General features: G+C 40.2%; 1 protein-coding gene across 2 annotated transcripts in view; it reads right to left on the bottom strand.

Moving 5' to 3' along the window:
* kif20a (kinesin family member 20A) overlaps positions 1–24,033 on the bottom strand; it is a 52,862-nt gene extending 28,829 nt beyond the window's left edge. Inside the window, exons 1-6 of one of the 2 annotated variants that reach the window (XM_078550677.1) lie at positions 23,923–24,017; positions 21,574–21,608; positions 15,911–16,201; positions 9,238–9,357; positions 2,053–2,191; positions 1,763–1,947 (exon numbers count right to left, since the gene is read on the bottom strand). In XM_078550677.1, coding sequence (XP_078406803.1) covers positions 1,763–1,947; positions 2,053–2,191; positions 9,238–9,357; positions 15,911–16,177 — 711 coding nt within the window. In that variant the 5' untranslated portion in view covers positions 16,178–16,201; positions 21,574–21,608; positions 23,923–24,017. Of the gene's footprint in view, positions 1–1,762; positions 1,948–2,052; positions 2,192–9,237; positions 9,358–15,910; positions 16,202–21,573; positions 21,609–23,922 lie in introns of both variants that reach the window. The other variant, XM_078550676.1, reaches the window with a different exon arrangement.
* Between the last annotated feature and the right edge of the window lie 209 nt (positions 24,034–24,242).

Below are 24,242 nucleotides of genomic sequence, written 5' to 3'. Positions count from 1 at the left end.
GCCTTTTCAGCTACCCAGATATTTTCTGGGTCTTTAGATCAAAACACGTTATCTCCAGCCAGTTTCAGTCACATGGCCAATACTGGCATCATCTAACGAGAATGGTTTGAACTCCTCGGAAGTCCCAATGCATTAACTATGCAGGAATTACTTGAAAAGTTTGGGCTTCCAATGGACAATTCCCCTCATCCGGAATCCTCCAACTCTGAGTTAGAGGCGAAGATTACGAATGGTCCTGACTTACTTATCTGGATAATTACTCAGAAAAAAAAAAGATCAATTCCAAATCCTTGTTAATTATACATAAATACTCTCACTGATCTCCCCGACAACCCCCTTGACTCTCTGGCCCCCCACCTACTCTCAATTGACCACCCAACATCCCCCTTGACTCCAGATTATGCCCCCAGCTGCCGACTAACTCCAACCCACCCTACATCTCACCCTCTTACCTTCTCTCCCTAGCTTCTCAAAGTGGCTTTGGAACTTTTAAACTCTGCATACTGGAATACAGCAGCTAGCATGACTTCTACTATTCTCTCCACTCCTCTTTGCAAGGATTGCTTACTGTGCAAGTTTGGGAGGATCCTCCATCAGACGACGGGTTCGGAAAATCGTAGGAAGGCAAGTAAAATTCCAACCCAGATCGGCCATTTGAGTCTAGAGGTCCATTGATTCTTGGTTTGGAGTAAACTTCGAACAATGGCAGGCATAAATTCCACAAAGGGTACACTCTAGGCATGTCCATTCAAGGGAAAAGTCCCTCACCCGGCAGGGAGGATTCAGTTAGAACCATCCAGAAGCTTAAGATAGTCTGCCTCGGGTAGGGAAAGGTCACCGGACTCTTGGCAGCCATCTTAGCCACCTTGAGTGTCCATTTTAAAAACATAAAAGACAGTTCCAGAAGCTTCCCCAGGAACACATTCCATGTTTGAAGTTGTGGAATAGGACAGGACTTCACTGGACATGACAGATGTGTGTTAAAGATTTAACAAACATCTTTAAAACACATTCTACTCGAAGTCAGCTAGCCTTTACAAAACATTTAAAAAGGAGAAAAGCTTCTCCACGATCAAACTTCATTGTTTAATAAATCTATGACTTGTTAAATAACAATTATTAAAAGGCCTCACATCTCTTCTCTGAGCAAAATTCATCATTTTCATTGTCCCACAGATCTCTCCGATTGAAATCATAGATCACATCAACATTTCAGAATAGGTTAGATAGGTGCTTGAAGAAAAAGGGGAACGGGATACGCAATCAGAGAAGGCACATGGGATTGGGGCTATTTCTCTTAAGAAGAATAGACACCAATGCAGATTGGCTGGGAAGAACCACTTACTTCACTCTTGTACTTTGTAATCCTATTTTAGAAGCTTCACAAATACAAAGGTCAGTCCAAACTACTTCATTAAACACACAAACAACAATAGAATACAAAGAGTTTTCCATTACTATTGTGTTTGGGTCAAGAGACCAATGTGGGTTACAAAGAAATGAATATACATTGAGCATTAACAAACCTAAAGCTTCAGATGTTTTGACAGCAGCATAACACCATGAAAAACTGAATGCAGTTTCTAGTACAAGATTTTTCTATACTCATGTAATCATGTTTTCAAGGAACATGATTGATACTAGTGAGTCAGCATATTGTGCTCAACATGGCATACCAAATGGCTCACCCAGAAGGCCCTATCAGCATATTCATATTTTAGGCACCGTAATCACATGTTTTCAGCAGAAATTCAGCACTGACCTCTCTGACAACACCCAGTAATGAGAGTTTCTTCAGCTCTTCTTGTCTCACCATTTTGTTATCCAGCTTAATTACATCGTCACAGAGGTTAGGTTTCAGGTCCATCCTGGGATATAGTTTTCCCTGGATGCTGCTGAATATCACTGCCAATGATCGAGGCAGAATTCCATTATCATGCCTGCTGCCTACAAACGAAAAAGGATCCAATTAATCATACTCTTTGTGTAGCGTCCCCAAGCACGTTAGTGTGAAAACCAAGTATATTAAAGCAGACACTAATTGTATTTGACCTTGAATGGTATGTGTTTTTCCAGAGTTTGATACGCCATAGGTATAAACCAAGCAATTCTGTCCCTCCAGTGCTTCCTTTACTAAGCTCTTCATGCCAACATCAAAGACCATTTTCTGGCTCGTCTCAGGACCAAATATCTGAAGGAACAAACAAAATAGATGTTATGTGGGATTATGTGACAGGATTAATTAATGACCTCAGAGTAAAGGCACCCCTAGGTAGCAGCGACAATATGATTGAATTTTACATCCAGTTTGAAAGGGAGAAGAGTGGGTCTAAGACTAGTATCTTAAACTTCAATAAGGGCAACTTTATGGGGATGAAAGCTGAGCTGGCTGAAGTGAACTGGGAAACTAGGCCAGAGGACAGATCAATAGAGAATCAGTGGCAGACATTTAAGGGGATATTTCAGAGTATTCAGGATGAGCACATTCCTACTATAAAGAAAAATTCTAAGGGGAGGACCCACCATCTGTGGTTAACTAGAGATGTTAAGGAAAGCATCAAACTTATGGAAAAAGCATACAACTCCGCAAAGATGAGTGGCAGGACAGAATATAAAGAACAGCAGAGAATGACTAAAAAGGTTAATAAGGAGAAAAATTAGAATGAGAGGAAGCTAGCTAGAAATGTAAAAAAGGATAGCAAGAGTTTCTACAGTTAAAAAAGGAAGAGAGTAAGTAAAGTGAGTTGGTCCTCTAGAGAGTGACAGTGGGGAATTAATAGTAGATAATAAGGAAATGGCGGAAGAAATGAACAAGTATTTTGCTTCTGTGTTCACTAAAGAGGATACAAAAAACATTCCAGTAATAGCTGCAAAATCGTAGGAAGGTAAGTAGGTAACCTTTTGTCTGATCGATGTTGGAAATAGGGATTCCAACCCAGATCAGAAGATTTGGGCCATTAGAGTCTAGGGGTCCATTGATTCTTGGTTTGGAGTAAACTTCAAACAATGGCAGGCATGAATTCCATAAAGGGGTACTGTCTAGGCATGTCCATCCAAGGGAAAAGTCACTCATCCGGCAGTGGGTGGCGTGGGCGGGGGGGGCGGAGGGAGAGACTTTAAATTGAAATCACTAGGGAAATGCTACTGAGCAAATTGTTGGAGCAACAAGCTGGCAAGTCTCCGGATCCCAATGGACTACTACATACTTAAAAGAGGTGGCTAATGAGGTTGTCGATATGCTGGTGTTAATTTTCCAAAATTTGCTAGATTCTGGAAAGATTCTATCAGATTGTAAAGTAGCAAATATAACCCCTCTATTCAAGAAGAGAGGGAGACAGAAATCAGGGAACTATAGGCCAGTTAGCTTGACATCTTGTCGTGGGGGAGTTGTTAGAATCAATCATTAAAGAGGTTATTTCTGGGCACTTAGAAGGGCTCAAGGCAATTGGGAAGAGTCAGCATCGTTTTGTGAAAGGAAAATCATGTTTAACCAATCTATTGGAGGTCTTTGAAGGAGTAACATGCGCAGTAGATAAAGGGGAACCTGTAGACGTACTGTAATTGGATTTCCAGAAGGCATTTGATAAGGTGCCACATCAAAGATTATTACGGAAAATAAAAGCGCATGGTGTAGTGGGTAACATATTAGCATGGACAGAAGATTAGCTGGCTGGCAGAAAGCAGAGAGTATGCATAAATGTGTCTTTTTCTAATTGGCAGCATGTGACGAGTGGCAACCCACAGGGGTCTGTACTGGAGCCTCAACTTTTTACGATTTACATCTGTGACTTAGATGGGGGGGGGCGGGAAAGAGTGAAGACATGGTAGCTACATTTGTAGATGACACAAAGATAGGTAGGAAAGTATGTTGTGAAGAGGACATGAGGAGGTTGCAGGTGGATATAGGTAGGTTGAGTGAGTGGGCAGAGATCTGGCAAATGGAGTTTAATGTGGGAAAATGTAAAATTGTTCACTTTGGCTGGAAGAACAAGAAATCAGAGTATTACTTAAATGGAGAACGGCTGCATAATTCCGTGCTGCAGAGGGATGAGTCTCAAAAAGTTAGTATGCAGATACAGCAAGTAATTAAAAAGGCAAATAGAATGCTATCCTTTATTATAAGAGAGATTGAGCATAAAAGTAAGGATGTCATGCTTCAGTTATACAGGGCATTGGTGGGGCTGCACCGTGAATAATGTATGCAGTTTTGGTCTCCTTATTTAAGGAAGGATGCATTGGAGGCGGTTCAAAGGAGGTGTACCAGATTGATACCTGGAATGAGTGGGTTGTCTTATGAGGAAAGGCTGGACAGTCTGGGCTTGTTTCCACTGGAGTTTAGAAGAGTGAGGGGTGATTTGTTTGGTGTATGCAAGAAACTGAATGGCCTTGGCAAGATGGATATTGAAAGGATGTTTCCTCTTGTGGAAGAGTCCAGAAATAGGCGGGCACTGGTTTAAAATTAGGGATCGCCCTTTTAGGACAGATAGGGGGAAATTTTTTCTCTGAGGGTTGTGCAACTTTGGAATTCTCTGCCTCAGAAGGTGGCGGAGGCAGGGTCATTGAATATTTTTAAGCCAGAGGTAGATTGATTCCCTTGCCTAACAAGAATTGAAGGTTACTGGGGTTAGGTGGGAATATAGAAATTGAAACAAGGTGATCAGCCATGAACTTATTGAATGGTGGGGCAGACTAGAGGGGCCAAATGGTCTACTCCTGTTCCTATTTCTTATGTTCTTACACGTTAATCAGAAAAACTCAAGATTTTATTTTTTAAATGATTCATGGTTATTAGTGGTTTTATTTTAATTCCATATTTTACATTGTTAAGGCATGCCTGTGAAAATAATAAAATGTACAGCTTCTGTTGATAGAGTGCCTTATCATATCAGGATTTCTTCAAGTAGTTTGCATTAGATTTCCTTCAAAGGACATTTTAAGATATAGTTTGAGACATGACACACAGTTAGTATAGCATGCTTGGAGGAATACAAGATTTTGAACCTATGATTTTCAATTTCCCACCTCACTATGGAAACAGGTAATTAGGGAAAAGGAATGCCAGTGAGCAGTGGGATTCTGCTCAGAGTAGCTGGAATTGATCCAGTGATTAGGTGCTAGAATGCACCCTTGTGAATCCAATGGGACACTGTCTCAGGAGAAGAGATTGAGCAACTGGGAGGTGAGTAGTCTGAGTTTGAGTGGCTTTTCAGGGAAATCAGAGGTTAGATCTTCAAAAGAGAAGAGCTGAAATCCCTTGTGAGGGAGACAAGAGTTTTAAAGAATTTTTGTAACTCATTGACACCTGGGTGGATTACAGTGAAATTTGTGGGATCTGTCTTAGTTAGTGTCGGCCATTTAAATGTGCAGTTTGTGGTGTGTTTGCAACAGTTTTCCTGTTAATTATGTTAACCATATGTTATTGTTGTTTACTTTGCTGACTTGTTTTTGTGTGCTATGCTGTAGTGTCTTTTTGATACCCAGATGGAAACACACGGACGCTCCCCTCCATCAAAAAGAAAGATAAGAAAAGAGGTTTGGAACCTTCCATCTTTGCCCTATCCACATGGTGTAGTGAAAATACATTCCCTTGAGGAATAAAAGCTTAACTGGAAAACCATGGCTAACTAGAGAAATTAAGGATAGTGTCAAATTAAAAAGAGACTTACAATGTTGCAAAAAGGAAGTACTAATCCTGAGCATCAGCAAAGGATGACCAAGAAATTGAGGGAAATACTAAAATAGAGGGTAAACTAACAAGAAACATAATATCAGATTGTAAGAAAAAGAGATTAATAAGTGTAAAGATGGCTTCTTAGAGGCAGGGGCAGGAGAATTATAATGGGGAAATAAGGAAATGGCAGATGTTAAACAAACGATTTGTATCCGTCTTCACAGAATATTCCAGAAATTGAGGAAATGCGGGTGGTGGGGGAAGATTTATTTGAGTAGCACATGTAGGTTTCTTCAATAATATCAGATGAGCAATGCCGCGCAGATTGAGGGTGCCAGTGCTGCTCGCCCCTTGGGGAAATTGACACCTGATCTCAGAAATGGCTTCATCTAGCCCTCTTTCCCCATGATGATGCAAAACACATTAACCTTGCACTCAGGAAGAAATACAATTTAAGTATCTTTCAACCCAATTCTTTCACCTGAGAAGTCAATAGACAGTTTACAGCACAACTGTTTACAACCTAGTACCTTCAACATTCTTCTGGGATGGGACACTTCCACTGATTCTAAATGGTCAGGCATCCACATCAAATTCAATACTTCTCATCCTTTCAATCCCTTCATACCTCTAATTTCCTCCAGTCCTACAACCCTCTGAAAAACCTGCTTTCCTCCAGTTCTGACCTCTTGAGCAGCCCCAATTTTATTTGTTCCACTACTGGCCACTGTGCCAACAGCTCTGGAATTTCCTTCCTAAACCTCTCTCTCCTCCTTTAAGACATGCCATAAAAACAACCTCTTTAACCAAGTCTTTTAGTCATCTGCTTGGATATCACCTTAAGTGGATTGGCATCAAACTTTGTTTTTGAACAATACCATGAAGTGCCTCGAGAGATTTTACTACATTAAAAGGCACATACAAGTACAGGTATTGTTGTCAGGCCAACCAGTTCACCATTTTCTCTCTTGAACAGCATTATAACATTTGTTACCTTCCAATTCAGGAGGACCATTCTAGAATTAATGGAATTCAGGAAGATCAAAAGCAAAGCATTCATCTTTTGAAATCTTAGGATACAAGTCCAGGAGGCTTGTCAGCTTTTAACCTATTAATTTCTCTACTACTTTTCCTTTAAAAATGAAAAAATTCAAGTTCTTTGGTCAGACACTCGTGAAAAATTTGTTTACATAACATTGCTTGCCACGCACACTTACGTCAATTCCCCCAGGGACAAGTAACACGGACACCCTCCACCTGCGCAGCATTACTGATCTGATACAATTGAAGAAACCTACACAGACTTCACTAGGTGCTATGCAAACAAATATTCCTCCGCCACCCCACCCCCGACAACTCCTCAATTTCTGGAATATTTTGTGAAGACAGATACAAATCATTTGTTTAACGTCTGCCATTTCCTTATTTCCCCATTATAATTTCTCCTGTCCCTGCCTCTAAGAAGCCACCTTTACACTTATTAATCTCTTTCTTACAATCTGATATATTTCTTATTAGAATAGAAGGTAAACTAGCATTTCCCTCAATTTCTTGGTCATCCTTTGCTGATGCTCAGGCTTACTACTCTTTTTTTGCAACATTGTAAGCCTCTTCTTCTAATTTGATATTATCCTTAATTTCTTAGTTAGCCTTAGTTTTCCAGTTAAGCTTTTATTCCTCAAGGGAATGTATTTTCACTACACCGTGTGGATAGGTCAAAGATGGAAGGTTCCAAACCTCTTTTCTTATCTTTCTTTTTGATGGAGGGGAGCATCCGTGTGTTTCCATCTGGTTATCAAAAAGACACTACAGCATAGCACACTGTAGGATCATTGTAGTCAGTAGGGTCATAGTCATAGCTGTCATATCCAAGATTGCAAATGAACACAGATTTTGAACCAGTGAGAAGAGAAAAAGGCTATCAACTTCTTCACAGGGAGAAGGATGACCATACTCAAAAGACCAAGACCACTGAAGGTCAATGGATCAACGATAAAATACCTAATGAAATGGCTGCGGTAGGCAACACCTCCAGGCCACTTTCCTCAACGATATAAAATCAAAATTCTTCCTTTAATATCCTAGTGAACTGAATTCTTCACAAATTAAACCCTGAAGCTTATTTTTAATTGAAGACTGAGTTTCAGGAAAGCAAGTTGAAAGTAACCACTCTCCTACATTTACTTCCCAGTTGTACTGGTAGTCTCCAATGTGAACCGGCTGTAAAAGTTGCCCCAATATGACATGTGCCCAATCTGCCAATGATATTTGAACACTGCTCTTGTTGCTGATGTTATCTCAGTGCAAGTGTGGACATAAGGATTTTTAAAATGCAAGGCATGTGTGTGTGGTGCGTGTGCGTCACTTTAAAACTGACTTTATAAACAGAGGGTTTGGGGAAACACACGACAGCCCATATCAAAAATTAAAACACTTATGCTTAAGGACAGATAGTGAGAAAAATAAAGGGGTTCAGTTTGCCTCTCTCCCCTGTCCGTAACATCTCCAACAGGGACACTTGTACACTGACAGCATGAGGCTACTATACAGAACACATCAGAGCAGTGAATTTAATGCAACTGGTTAAGCAAGGAGCAATAAAGAAAACCCAATAAAAATAACAAACAGATCTCTCAGGTTGCAAGTTAAAAGTCTAGTAGGGCTAGCTCACTTCTGCCAGCAATTTCTCAATCCCCATGTGCTGTGAGCTGGTGGGTCAGGAACAGTATAAAAACTGCTTTTTGAAGCCATGTAGTTCTTAATTATGATAAATCTAATTGAAGCATTGTGTATTGATACAGAATCCATCCAGAAGTACTTATGCAGATTGGTAAGATGCAACATTATAAAACCTGTTAATGATCACCCTAAAGGAGGCCAACAAATAATTAAAAACTATAGGTGATCATCAGGTAATTAAAGATGATGTCAATTTCAAAGCGACTCCGATTACAGCAACATGTGTATTAGTTAGCTGAGCTGTTCCGAAGATCCATTGGCATTCAAGCATTGGCGAGAAGCATGGAGTTGAGATGTTTTGAAACCAAAATATAGATGGAGCATTTGAACAAACTTAAAAATCAACCCTTTGCAATGTGATCTACTCTGATGGTGAGATTTACTGAAGGGACACTCAGAGCATGCACTCTTGCTTGGCCTTTGGGTTGGGGCGAATGAAGTTGTATTAGAGCAGCCTGCTCTTTGTTCCTCGACAAATGAAAAGACAGATGGAAAGGTACTACCAACTACATTTTGAGAGGGTTAATTTGCTGTGAAGATGTCAGCACACTGAATGAATGATACATCTGCATTAAGGGATGAATGTGTTTCACTGAACTCCCAAGTAGCCCAATAACTTTCACCACCACCTCCCCCTCCCGCCAACTGTTGTCATTTAAATGAGGTTCCCTTGTATCAAAAACGGAAAGACGTGGGGCAGTGGTGCAGAGCATGCAAGATAATCACACTTTGATTGCAACAACATACTGAAAGCATCCCACAAACTAGTTAGCTCACTTCTGATGACTTGCAACAGCTGATTAAAATATCTCATTTCTATTTCAAACCTGAGAGAAGGTGAATTTATGCACAGCCTGGCCAATCCCCCGTTCAGAACTCCGCATGGCAAATGAGTTCTTGGGAGCTCGCAGCAGAAGTGTTTCAGAATCCTCAATGCAAATACAACCCTGTGGGGAATTCAGAAATATTCACAATTAAAGCAACTGTTTCCAGAATTTAAAACACTCGGTATTAAAGATTCAATTAGATTGGGTTCACTCATGATAATGCTTCATGATCTCAAAACAACAGACATTCAGGACAAATCTGAAAGAGAAGGATGGAAAGAAGAACTGACTCAGTTCCAGTTGGTTTTGCTTTGGATAACAATGTCTCATTTATATAGCCTGGTGTTAAGGTAAGCATTGAACTTCATGATTCACATTTAATGGAATAATTTAGTAACTCCAGAAATCATGACACTCAAAGAAAAACTATGCACAAACAGAGCCTCATTAACAGTACAGTGGCTGCAATATACAATTTGAAATACAATACACAAAACTCTGTATAATGGGAATAATTAATTATGGGGAGGAAAGACAAAAAAAAAATGCCCACAAGCTTGTCAAAGTACAGTTAATTGCATGTTGCAAGGTCACTCGCTTGAGTACCTGGCTAGAAATAGCCCCAGACTCAATTTATATAAAATCCTCCTACTTAGTGGCAAATTCAGAGGCTAGTTATCGATGGCAATAAACCTGCAGGGCCCAGTTTACAAGTGACCAGTCCTGCAGAGCTCTGTTATGTGACCATTCCTGTTCAGAATCTTAATTAATTTTGAGGAAAACATTAACTGACACATCCAAGAACTTACAGATGGCAAAAATGTGCATGGGAGTTAGGATTTTAGATCAAACAGGTTCCAAGTTCATTTAGATAAATTGGGAGAATGAGCCTATACATGGCAGAGGTCCCATCAACACAGCTGTGCAGTGTTACAGACTGGTTTCTGGAAGATGTAATGCACACGTTCCTGCTAGGGAAATACAGAGCAGTGCAGCAACCTGAAGGCCAGAGCTGATTAAATAATTTGAGGTGCACAGTGAGTATGACAAATCTATCCAGAAGGCAAATAAAGTTTGGGGTTGTACTGCTAAGACAATACAACATGAAACTTAAAAGCACTATACTTACACTGCACAAGAACCTTGTACAGCTACACTTAGAATATTATAAAGAATTTTACAGCACAGAAACAGGCCATTCAACAACTGCTTTATGCTGATGTTCGTGTTCCACATTAGTTTCCTCCCACTTTACTTCAATTTATTCCAAATGTATCCTTCTATGTGTTTCTCATTATGCTAATTGCCTCAATCACTCCATGTGGTGGCATGTATTCGCCACTGAGTAAATAAAGTTCCATGCATGGAAGGGGATAACCTGGAGACCATTCAGAGGTGGGGAACTAAAAGTATATAGAGGTTTAAGGTTTTTAAATTTCACGATGTAGTAATCAAGTTAGGGATATTTTATTAGAAAAGTAAAGAATTAGAGGAAATAAGACATTTTTTAAATGCCAGAATTTGATATTATGGGAGAACCATGGAGTATACATATGAATTGTTAAATGCCCATGGCTATTTCTTTTCAGATAAGAGTAGCGAGATATTCATGGGTTTGGCAGTCTCCCAAAGCTAAACTGCCTTTGGGGTAAACATCAATGTTCTCTGTAAGCTACATGCATGACTGCACACCAACCCAGAGGTACCAAGCAGGCCACTCAAGTTGTCCCCTTCAAACTACAATGTTTGCATGGCTACGCAAAAATATTTAGTTATAGCAATTCAAATGAACAGACTGTGCGCAACTGAAAACATTTAGACAGCATATTGGTCAGAGAGGAATTTCCCAGCATTTCCCCCCCAAATTGGCCTCAGGTTATTTGCCTCTTGAAGGAGCTTCCAAGATTACAAGGTGGGTAGATGGTGTACATGGTTGCACTACATCTGGATGGTACAAGAGAAGTGGGATGGTTTGTATAATTCAATGCAGATTTTTTTTTTTTTAATTCTTTCATGGGATGTGAGTGTCGCTGACAAGGCCAGCATTTGTTGCCCATCCCTAATTATCCTTTAACTGAGCGGCTTGCTAGGCCATTTCAGAAGGCAGTTGAGAGTCAACCAGATTACTGTGGGTCTGTAGTCACATGTAGGTAAAGACAGCAAATTTCCTTCCCTGAAGGACATTAGTGAACCTGATGGGCTTTTATGACAATCGATGATAGTTTCATGGTCATCAATGCTGACACAGTAGCATTATATTCCAGATTTATTAATTGAATTTAAATTTCACCATTTGAACCCATATCTCCAGAGCATTAGTCTGAGCCTCTGGATTACTTGTCCAGTGATATTACCACTACGTCACCATCACCTCAAGGTGGTAGTGGTGAGCCACATTCTTGAACAGCTGCAGTCCAAGTGGTATAGGTACATCCACAGTACTGTTAGAAATGAAGCTCCAGGACTTTGACCCAATGACAGTGAAGGAACAGCGATATATTCCAAGTCAGGATGGCGTGTAGCTTGGAGGTGTTCCTATGCATCTGCTGCCCTTGTGCTTACAGGTAGTAGAGGTCGTGGGTTTGGAAGGTGCTGTCAAAGAAGGCTGAAGCAATAGGGGAACAAGGTAGGTAAAATATAATTGCAACTATTTTCTCGTGTGGAAGATGAATGCTGATGTCAATGTATCAGTAATTACATTAACAATATAATTGCTATGTAAAGATAATTGCTAGATAAAACAGTTGATGGGCATTGGTTCTCCATCAAAACAGTATAAATAGATACAGCTGGAACACTCCAGTGTGGGAGGTACTAGGAAGTCTGTTACACTGAAGAACTGTCTCAATAAAATAAACCAACTTGTGGAAAAAGACTAGCTTTGGACTTATTCTTCCACCACAAGCACTTATTGTGAGTAACATGGTAGCAGAGGATGCACTTTAAGCTTTATTGCTGTGTATGAAGGGTTTTTGTCTCAATCCTCTGAGGGAACAGAAGCATATTGCTACAGACAATTTAGGTTACAGAATGGTGGAAGGATGGTATAAAATCTCAAGCTTTGACTATCCACCAGTTAGAGTCTGAACCATATCGCCAATAGAAAAACAAGGTGGCAATGTGGACACAGGCTTCTTCTGGGGTAAAGAGGTAACAAGGTATGGCCTTGGCTTTATCATTACCAGCAAAAGAGTACAATTAGCAGTAAAGTATTTCCAGAAATGGAAGTGGATGATTTAGACAATGAAGAGGGATTGACCTTTCTATTACAATTTTTGTATAAGTTTTACAAAAAGGATAAATTATTGGAAGCATATGAAGCTTGGACAATCTTTGATAGATTTAGGAAAACAGATGATCAGTCCATGGAAGAATATATCATGGATTTTGATAAGTGGTACGAGAGACTACATAGATTTGAACTTGAAATTCCAGAGTTGGTATTGGCATTTAAGTTACTGGACTGTGCTCGCATTTCCCATGTTGACAGACTTTTAGTACTGATGGGGTTCAATTCCATGGGAAGGACTCTCCTAGATCAAATGGCTGCTGCCCTAAAAAGATTTCTGGGGAAACAGGTCATTCCCAGACACTTTCTTAGCAAGTACGAACAACTATGCGGTGAAACAAAGGATGGAAGATTCTATGGTAGCCAAATTTCGAGATTAACCAAATGTTAGACAAAGATTGCAATATAAAGATGGGGTTAATGACAGGAGGTCTAAAAATGGTTGTAACCTTAGCCAATTTGAGAGTCAGGACAAAAAGCGAGTCTGGGACAGTGACCTAGGTGTTTAAACCCAAAAAACGTGCAGGGAATGGTTAATCGGTATTTTTGGTGTGATTCTCAGTATCATTACGCGGTGAATTGTCCACACTGAAAAAATTGTGTTTTTGAAGTAACCCGGGAGACGGTCCGTGTCCAACTTCTTAGAGACAGTTTGATCATATAGTAGTAGCCCAGAAAGAGAGGAATGTGAGTAGAGGTCATAGCTTGACAAGAAAGAAGACTATAGAACAAGCTAGGAATGTCAAGAGAAGTAGAAGTCCTTATGACCGAGGGGTTTTAGTAGCTGCTAATAAATTGGAAAATAAGCTGATAAAGGAAGCCAAACAGAAAGAGTTGGAAGGAATTTGGCATATAAACGGAAATACCTGACGGGAGACAGCCAGCCTTATCTCACAGGTGGATCTGTGCAGTAAAGGTACTTCTAGAAAGCACGTACAAGGCTAAAGCGTGATTAGTAGTCCGAGGCTTTGAAGAAAGGCTTGGGGATCAGGATGGACTTGCCTACTGCAGGGAAAGTGAGTTTGAAATTTTTTTTTTAAGCATCATATTCCTTAGAGTGCAAATTGACTGATATAAAAGGTTACGTTTTTGCAGTGGGAGAAGCTTCAAAGGAAGTTTTTTTGAAACCGCCAATGTAGAAGGAAAGCTATGGAAATTGGACAAGTGTGTTTATGGATTAAACGATGCGTCAAGAAGATAACATTTTTCCATGAAGTTTGTCCTATTGAAAATAGGTTGTTTTCAGTTAAAGGCAGACCCTGTAAAGTTCCACTGGTATCATAAGGAGAAACTAGCAGGAATCTTTATCATGCATGTTGATTTCCTGTGGGGAGGCTCTGTAGAGTTTGAGCAATGACTAATTGAGACAATAAAGAAGGAATTCCAGGTTGGCAGTCAGGCTTCAGGGGCCTTTAAATACATAGGTTTAGACATTAAGCAAAGCAAATCAGGAGTGACATTGAATCAACAATCTTATCTAGAAAATGTTAACTGCATCCTATAAAGCAGGTTAGATCCTCACAAAGAGGATCCTGCTTCTAAGGAAGAAACAAATCAATTGAGAAGTTTAAAAGCAAAAAACTGCGGATGCTGGAAATCCAAAACAAAAATAAAAATACCTGGAAAAACTCAGCAGGTCTGGCAGCATCTGCGGAGAGGAACACAGTCAATGTTTCGAGTCAGTATGACTCTTCAACAGAACTGAGAAGTTTGATTGGGCAGTTGAACTGGTTGTGCACTCAGATTAAACCTGACGCTAGCTATGATGTGTTGGAGCTGAGCACTATGATAAAATGTGCTACGGTTGGGGGAAGATCTGAGAGCAAATAAAACATTAAAGAAATTAAATTCAGAAAGATACACACTCAAGTTCCCAGCCTTGAGTGGACCAGAAGATATGAGGTTCGTTATTTTTAACAATGTTTCACACGCTAACCTTCAAGATGGGTATTCTAGTGCAGCAGGGTTTATCATATTCTTGCTAGGAAAGAATGGTAAATTTTGCCCACTGGCTTGGGAGGCCAAGAAAATAAAAAAGGGTAGTGAAAAGCACCTTAGCCATTGAAATGCTGGCATTAGTAGAAGTGATAGTAATGGGGGTTTAACTTATATAATATTTGTGTCAGTATATTGGATAAGGGGCTATATGTGAGAAAAGTTTGCCCATAGAATGTTATGTTGTTAACTGGTCTATTTGGGATCATATTCATTGGACAAAAAGTGTCACTGAGAGAAGGCTAATAGACCTCGCCAGCATAAAAGAAATGTTAGAGAGAAGAGAGATCTCTAAGTTACGATGGGTTGACACAAGTCACCAACTATCAGACTGTTTTATGAAAAGAAATGCCTGCTCCAAGAAATGACTAAATGTAAGAGGGGCCAGTGAAGAGAGGCACCTTATGTTATGATGACAAAATGTAAAAACCTATATATATATTCTTTTTTGCTTTATAATTGTTTATTTGGTAAAGGAAATGTGGGATCTAGAAATGTGAAAATATATGACTTTACTTTCTTTTCGAAACAAACAGAAGGATGTTTTTTAATTTTTCAAAAGCTTTAATTTAAAAAGAGAGGGGAACCTGTCAATATATCAGTAATTACATTGCACTGCAATTACATTGTTAAAGACAATTGCTCATTAAAACATGTGATGGGCTTTGGTTCTCCCATCAAAACAGTATAGATACATCTGGAACACACTAGTGTGGAAGCTGCTAGGAAGTCTGTTACACTGAAAAGCTGTCTCAAGAATAAACCAACTTGTGGGAAAGAAAACTAGCTTTGGACTTATTCTTCCACCACAAGCACTTATTATAACAACTGATGCTGTCCGATTGGTCAAATGGCCTGTTTCTGTCTCGTGACTTCTATCTATTTCAATATTTCAAATTCAAGTGAAACAGAGCACTCTTCAGAGGCTTAAAGACAGATTGGAAGGAAATAGTTACCGTCTCTCTAATTTGAAAAAATATATAGGAAAGAATAATATAGGAAATTATAATAGGAAAGAACTTGCATTTATACAGCATCCTTCACAACCATAGGCCAACCAGCAATTAACTTTACGGCTAATGAAGCATTTGATGTGTTGTCACTGCTGTAATGTAGGAAATGCAGCAACCAATTTGCACACAGCAAGGTCCCTTGAAGATCAATGCGAATAACCAGATGATCAATTTTAGAAGTGTTGGCTGAGGGATAAATATTAGCCAGAACACTCCTGTTCCTCTTAAAGTACGGCTAAAGGATTTTTAATGTCTATCTGAGAAGGTAGATGGGGACTCAGTTTAATGTTTCATCTGATGAAATGAAAACAATGATCATTGAATGGAATTGAAAAGAATGTTATAAATTGGAACCTTTCTGCACTCTGCCACTGACCTGTGATTCTCCTTTCTCAAGCTCGGTTTCAGTGAATGGTCTAACCCGGAGGTAAACCTTCACCCTGTCTTCTGGAAAAGTCTGCACAAGGGTTTGCCCAGCATCATGGCAATTTGGCGTGTTAGTTCCTGGTGAGATGACAGAGAGTTCTGGCAACAATTGCTTGTTCACAACAGCACCGTTCACTGCATCGACAGCAGTTGATTCCCAAACTCCAACCTCCTCCTCATCAGAGAGTACATTTGGAGAAATTACTCCTGTGGCCATTTCTTTTACAGCTTTGTCCCTGTACTGAAATAAGGATCGTACAATTAAAATCGTGCCTCAACGTTTTATGTTTTTGTTATCGAGTCAGAGGATGCAGAAAATACAATGGCTTTGCGAAATTTAATTTTCATTCTTAAAGGATGGATTACCAAGTAGCTTTGTGCAATTTTTTATTCAAAGGATGTGGATGTCACTGGCAAAGCCAGCATTTATTACCCATCCTTGTGCAACTGAGCGACTTTCTAGACCATCTCAAAGTTAGTGAAATGTCAACAACATTGCTGTAGGTCTGGAGTCACATATGGGCCAAAGCAGCAAACACAGCAGTTTGTCTTCCCTAAAAGGACATTAATGAACCAGATGAGTTTTTACAGCAGCCCAGCAGTTTCACAGTCATCACCATTAGGTGATAAATCTAGAGTAAAAAAGCTAGTTATTTAATTCACTGCATGCAAATTCTTCAGCTGACACTGTGGTATTTGAACTCATTTCTGTAGACCATTAGTCCAGGCCTCTGAGTTATTAGCCCGGTAACATAACCAATTTGCTTCTTTTCCCCTAAAAATCCTGAGAAGGCAGAGGAAATGCCAGAGGTGCTTTGCAACAGCCTTCACAAAAGAGGATGAAGGTAATGTCACAGCAGGGAAGAGCTATTGGATAGGATAAAAACAGAAAGGGGATGCTGAATAGCTTGGCATTGCTCAAAGTTAACAAATCATCTGGTCCAGATGGGATGCATCCTAAATTGCTAAGAAGAGCAAGGAAGGTGATAGCAGAAGCTCTGACCATAATTTTTCAATCCTCATCATTGGATATGGGGGTGGTGCCAGAGGGCTGGAGGACTTGAAATGTTACAGCTCCATTAAAAAAACGTGGAGGGGGATAAACCTGGTAACTACAGGCCAGTCAACCTAATGTCAGGGGTGGGAAAACTACATGCACCCATTGTCAAGTCAAGACTGGTTCTCACTTGGAAGAGCATGGATTAATAAGGGGCAGCCAGGACAGATTTGTTAAAGACACATTGTGTCTGACTAACCTGATAAAGCACTACATGACAGATTCATTTGAAAATAAAAGCACTGAGGTAAATTGGGTATGTAATTGACTAAGAGACAGGAAGCAGAGAACAGATGTTTTTCCTGACCAACGAGAAGAATACATGACTGTCCCCCAGGGATTTACTAAGATTACTGCTATCTTATTATCTATAAACGACCTTGACTTGGGCTCATGGAGTACAACTTTGAAGTTTCAAGAAGGTATAAAAAGTGGCAATATAGTAAATATGAAGGAGGTTTGTAGCAGATCACAGGAAGACATAGTCTGGCGAAATGGGCAGACACGTAGCAGATGCAACTTAGAGTCATAGAGTTATACAGCACAGAAACAGGCCCTTCGGCCCATCGTGTCCATGTCAGCCACTAAGCACCTATCTATTCTAATCCCATTTTCTAGCACTTGCCCTGTAACTCTGTATGTTATAGTGTTTCAAGTGCTCATCTAAATGCTTAAATGTTGTGAGGGTTCCAGCCTCTACCATCCCCTCAGGCAGTGTGTTCCAGATTCCAACTATCCTCTGGGAGAAAAAGTTTTTCCTCAAATCCCCTATAAACCTCGTGCCCCTTACTTTAAATCTATGACCCCTAGCTATGGACACCTCCACTAAGGGAAAAAGTTTCTTCCTATCTAACCCCTTAAGTTTTGTATACTTCTACCCTCAGCCTTCTCTGCTCTAAGGAAAACAACTCTAGCCTATCCAGTCTCTCTTCATAGCTGAAATGCTCCAGCCCAGGCAACATCCTGGTGAATCTCCTCTGCACCCTCTCCAGTGCAATCACATCCTTCCTATAGTGTGACGATCAGAACTGCAAACAGTACTCCAGCTGATTCCTAACTAGCGTTTTATACAGCTCTAACATAACCTTCCTGCTCTTATATTCTATGCCTCGGCTAATAAAGGCAAGTATCTCATATGCCTTCTTAACCACCTTATCTACCTGTGCTGCTGCCTTCCTTAATGCAAATAGCAGTGATGTGATTCATAGCGAGGCAGTATAATCTAAACTGTACTATTTTGAGAGAGGTACAAGAGCAGAGAGACCTGTGGGTGCATATTCACAAATGTTTGAAGGTGGAAGGGAAAATTAATAAGGCGGTTAAGAAAGCGCAACAGATATTTGGGCTTTGTAAATGTGGGCATTGAGTACAAAAACAAGGAAGTCATGCTAAACCTTTACAAATCACTGACTGGGCCTCAGTTGGAGTATTGTGTATAACTGTAGAGAACACTTTAGGAAGAAGAAGGTATAGAGACAGTTTACAAAGATTTTACCAGGGTGAACAACTTCAGTTATGTGGCGAGATTAGAAAACCTAGGGCTTTTTCTTCTTAGAACAGAGAAGGCGAAGGGGAGATCTAACAGAAGTATTCAGGATTATGAGGGGTTTTGATGGAGCAAGTAGAGAGAGCCAGGGTCAGTACCCAGGGGTCATAAAGCAACCAGGGATTTAAAATAAATCAGCAAAAAAAAAACTAGAAGGGGAAATGGCATTTTTCACACAGACAGTTAAGATTTGGAACAAACTATTTGAAAGGGTGATGGAAGCAGATTTCATAGGAACTTTCAAAGGCAGGATTTTGAGGAAGAAAGCAGGGGTTTGGGATTAAGCTAGGCAGCTGGTTAGAGCTAACACAGGCACAACAGGCTGAACACTAAGATGCCATAATATTAATTATGTTGTAAACACAGGATGGAGTTTAGCTATGGTGGTGTTGATCATTCACTGTCTGATTCACACAAGAAAAATAATCAGTGAGTTGAGTACTGCTGGCATCTGTGGAATTGTAATCCCATAGATCAGCACCTACAGGGAGACAGGAAAAGTGCGAGGGGAAGGGAAAAAAAATTACCGCCATGCATTGTTAACAAAGAGCACTTCAAGAGTCTGGACAATACTAATGAATTGCAAGAGTTAAGCACATAATCAAGACCCGCTCAACCTCACTCCCTGCTTCACTCATCATTCCAAGCATACTGAACTCAATTTAAATAATGTCAATTATTGCAGAAAGTGGAGTTACATTAAAGTGCAAGAGGCTACTGAAGTCAGCAGAATAATTAGCAAATGATTTTCAGGTACGCATGTAGAAATTTTACGATTCTTAGCTGGAATGAGAAAAGGAAACAATGGGACTAATGTTAGCTGTTATGAACTGAATTTGCATTCTTCATAAACTCATCTAACTGATTCAACGGATTTAAGTGGGCTGGACCAGGCCTCCTATTCACCAATGATGTAAACAATTAAATTCAAAATTCCAGCCCACACAAGAATGCCCTCAGTTACTCCAGACACTAAATATAGTGACTACAGCCTAGAGTGAAACCAGATGTTGCTTGGTTTATGTTTAGATCAATCATCACACAACCCAAGCAATAAGGACCAAGCTCCAGGCAACAGCTAGCTGATGTACTGAACAGCGCTCCAGCAAGCAGCCCCTGTCACAAACTTTGTTTTATCCACACAATAAAAATGTTTCAAAGAGGAAGCAGTAATTTGATGTTATGCAAAGAGATCATTAGTAGAATTCTGTCACCAAGGCATCTAACACTGCCTGCTGTGATTACACAGAAATGAAAGCTTTGGATGTTTGATGCTTTACCCCTTATCCACAGTGCAGGATAGTCATTAACTTCCAGCTAATCACTTCTACAATGCAGTAAAGGGCTGCTCTTACTTAAAGAGCAAGCATCTACTTTGACACTGGTTTTAACCAATGCCAAAGCTATGGACAGAAATATGTTTCCTCAGGAAACAATGAACGAAATGATTGTGTGCTTTTTCAGATAAAACTGAAAATAAATGCAATTACATATGAGGTAAAAACAAAAATTACTAAAACATCCTTTAGGGCTTTCAAAACCCAGTTGAATCTCATTATCCAAATCACCGTTATCCCTACTCATCTACACGCGAGTTTAGCTCACATTTATCACACAATTAGTTTTTAATATTTTAACATTTTTTCATTATAGGCTTTATTTATATTTATACAAAAAGCTGTGTGAGCTTCCTCCTCTTCCTAAATGTCCCAATGCTTCAGAAACAATGTATTATTTTTCGTAGTACAACCACTATTGTTAAATAGCTAGTTATCACAGGCATTTCTTACACAGCAAGATCCTACAAACAGTAAATTAAATATAGAAAAATGCTGGAAACACTCAGTAGGTCAGGCAACATCTGTGGAGGAGAAAAATAGGGTAATGTTCCAGGTCAATGACCATTTGTCAAAATAATAAAATGAACTGAATGATCGGTTAATACATTTAGCATATTGCTTGAGGGAGGAATGGTGACAAAGACAGGAAAATTGCTGCTCATCGTTAAATGCAGCTATTCAAATGCAATATTTTACATTCAGCGGAGCTACCAAAACAGGTAGTTTCAGTTTAAAGTTTCAACTAATAGATGGTACCCCTGACAATGCAGTACTCCTTTAGCAATGCATATCAGTTTCAACCTAGATTATGAGCTACAGTTCTGGAACCCACAACCCGATTCAGGTAAACCAAACTGACAATGAAGGCATCGAAAGTAGTGGAAATCTGGAACGTTCTCCTCCAAAAATGGAGATTAATCGATTTTTGTTAAGGGAAATGGAACCAAGTCAGGCAAATGGAGTCAAAATACAGAAGTCACAATCTAATTGAATGATGGAAAGGTTTGAGGGACTGAATGGCCTACTCCTCTTTGCATCACCATGTAATCTTGTACAATTCCACATGCATTTCTGGTACCTGATCCAATGGTGGTTCATCATCCATGACAGACATCAAAATCCACAAAAGGTAGCAATCAGGAGAGGGAATCCTAGCTAGTTTACCCCCTGCCCTAACCTAGGAACACTGAAGCCAATTACAGGGCCTGTATGGTCACCCCAGCTGAGTTTAGCCAACTCAACAGACTTGGGATTTTCCTGGGCTGCATGCCTCTGCTGTATACTGGGTAAATTCAGAGCCAATTTAACGACCTTAATATTTAAAAATAGACCTACGCTAATAATAATAATCAATCAAATTAAACAATCCCAAATCAATGTGTCTCTTCAACTCCTGGAGAGAACAGGGAGCTAGTTCTCCTTTCTTCAAAAGCAAAATGTATCTTGGCAGATACAGAATACATTACCATCATTTGCAAATTGCATTTCAGTTGCCCTCTCTTTGTCAAAAATTGCATGCTCGATTGTACATCTCCACCAGACAGCATGAAAGACACAGCAGGAAAATACAAAATTTCACAAAGGACATCAGATTGCCAAGTCAGCTCTATTCTGAAGCTACATTTAGCTGCACACAAGCTGGATTTGCACACAAAAAAATAATTGCTTACAAAGTTCTTACTGGTAGACTGCGTTGGCTTGAGTTCTTGAAAATAAAACCATGTACATAAAGAATTTGTATGTGAACAATCTCCATTCAATAATAATTGCTGTACATCAAATATGACATCTGGTAAACTCTCCAGTTAAAATAGTTTGAAAAGATCCCATAGACTTAAACCAGCAATAGGTAACTTTAATCACAAATATGTGCTAGGAATAACACCAAGTAGAAGGGACCATACATTTTAATTCATCTCTAACAACCAAACACCAAAATATTGCATAATTTTATCACTTAAAACAGATTAATTCAAGCCAAAACAAACAGTACAATAGATTTTAGGAACTCTTGCACTTCATTTTCTTTTAAATGTCAGGAGATTGACTTCTATGTGTCGTTCTGTCCTTTTAAGACAGGCATCAGATGCTAGTCTCTGTCATGCTAATGAACCCAGTCACACAACAGAGACACACACAAGTGAGTAGAAATGCAGCAGCCCAACTTCATGTACTTTGCTGAAAGAGGGTCTTCATTTAACAGCATATTAGTAGATTCGCCCTGCAGGTCCTGTAAATCACTTGAACTCCTCTTCTGTAAGAGCATCTTTTGGATTTTTTTTAAAATTCATTTTATGGGATGTGGACGTCGCGAGCTGGGCCAGCATTTATTGCCCATCCCTAGTTGCCCTTGAGAAGGTGGTGGTGAGCTGCCTTCTTGAAACCGCTGCAATCCATGTGGTGTAGGTACACCCACAGTGCTGTTAGGGAGACAGTTCCAGGATTTTGACCCAGCGGCAGTGAAGGAACAGCAATAAATTTCCAAGTCAGGATAGTGAGTGGCTTCCAAAACTAAAGCTATTCTACCAGACCCAGAAAAGGAGCAGTTTTTCATTATGTAAGAGTCAACATTACAAGTACACACATTAGATGTATATAGAACAAAAATTGCAGGCATGCTGCCCATAATTTTCCACACAATTACAATTAATATGCTGAAAACCACAGGCAGCATGCCCAAGATTTGCAGATAGGGTACGCCAGCAGGCAAGGCTCTCTGTGAGGAACACACATCAGCAAACCAGCTCAAGTGCCTCTTTATATCTGACCTTGAATAAAAGCACTGCCCCAAGGCAGAATAGTTAAACTCAAGGGAATTCTATTATAGATTGCTTCCTTCCCTTTCTCTTGTGGTGCCCTCTTTCTGTCAAATTGTTTCCATATTGGCTGCTATGCAAGATCTTTTCCAATGGGGTTTAAGTTACTAACTCTGAAGGTTTTTAAACTAGAATCCCTAGAAATATCATCTCCAGCAATAAAATTTTTAAAAACCCAGAGAACACCACTCCAATGGATGAGCACCTCATCAGACCATACAGGTTTGGTACCAGTGTTTATATTACTGGACTAGTGAACTAGAGAACAAGCCCATTAATCAGTAGGATGCAGGATCATCCGGGTTGAGATTTAAATTCAGTTTTCAATCAGATTATCTGCTGGGTTGTGAATATCTTTTAGGAAACCTGCTGCTCTCACCTCGTCTGGTTTATAGGTGACTCCAGTCCCACAGCAACATGGTTGATTGTTAACTCCCCTCAGAAGGGTACTAGCTTGGCACCCAGTCAAATCAAAACACCTACCCAATGGTTCATTAAGAACCACCACCTCAGAAAATAGGCATGGGCATAAATGCCAGCCTTGCCCTTATTACATGTGAGGTGAAAAAAAACTTTTTCACACAGCGAGTAGTTAGGGTTTGGAATGCACTGCTTGGAAATGTGGTGGAGTCAGGTTCAATCGAGGCATTCAAGAGGGCACTGGATGATTATTTGAATAGAAACAATGTGCAGGGTTAGGGGGAAAGGATTGTCACTAAATTAAAATGCTCAGAGAACTGGTGCAGACACAATGAGCCGAATGGCCACCTTCTACATAACACATATTAAAAATGTCTCAGTCCTCATCCAAATGGCGAGTAAAGTATGACATCCAATCTCGAATGGGATGCCAGATAACCCAGGCTGGATGATCGGATAATTCAATCCCTTCTGAAAAATAAACAAATGCAGCCTGTTCTTCCTGTAGATGTTGACTGAGCTGCTCTTCTCCTGGAAGGTTGCAATAATTTACTTTTCTCCTCAGAAGAAGGAGAACCTCATTGTGAACCTGCAGCACATTGACTGTCAGCTCGATGGGGGGAGGAGGGAGGGTAAGTGCTACACCATGACTGGCCTGGCCGGGCCTGACCTCCTGCTTCACTGCTGAAACAGTAAATCGGGCTGTGCCAGTGATCAGATCAAGAGGAAGGGGAGGGGGTACTAGTCCGGTTAATGTTAATCAGCCCTGGAGCTGGCACTAACCTGAAAGCTGTGGCCTTTCCTTTCTTCAGCTGAGGATTACTCAGAAATGTCCTGTCTCCAAGTGTACCGACCCCGCTCGACAACGACTCTCCTTTTTCAAATAGCGCGCCGCTGACACCTTCCAATGGCCTTTCACGTTCCAGTGACCTCACTCCGCATGCGCGCCGCAGGGCTGTGACAATTTGAGAATGGGAGGGCCGCCATATTTCGTTAGGGCAAAAAGCGAAAGGGATGACTTCTGCTGCTGCGCGGTTTCAAGGCTGGGCGCCCAGAGGCTCCGGCCCCACAGCTGTGCGCATGCCCATAACGTCACGACTGGC

The sequence above is a fragment of the Cetorhinus maximus genome, chromosome 10 (genome assembly GCF_964194155.1).
Source record: "Cetorhinus maximus chromosome 10, sCetMax3.hap1.1, whole genome shotgun sequence".
In the NCBI taxonomy this organism is placed as follows: domain Eukaryota; kingdom Metazoa; phylum Chordata; class Chondrichthyes; order Lamniformes; family Cetorhinidae; genus Cetorhinus; species Cetorhinus maximus.
This window is presented reverse-complemented; position numbering and strand designations above follow the sequence as displayed.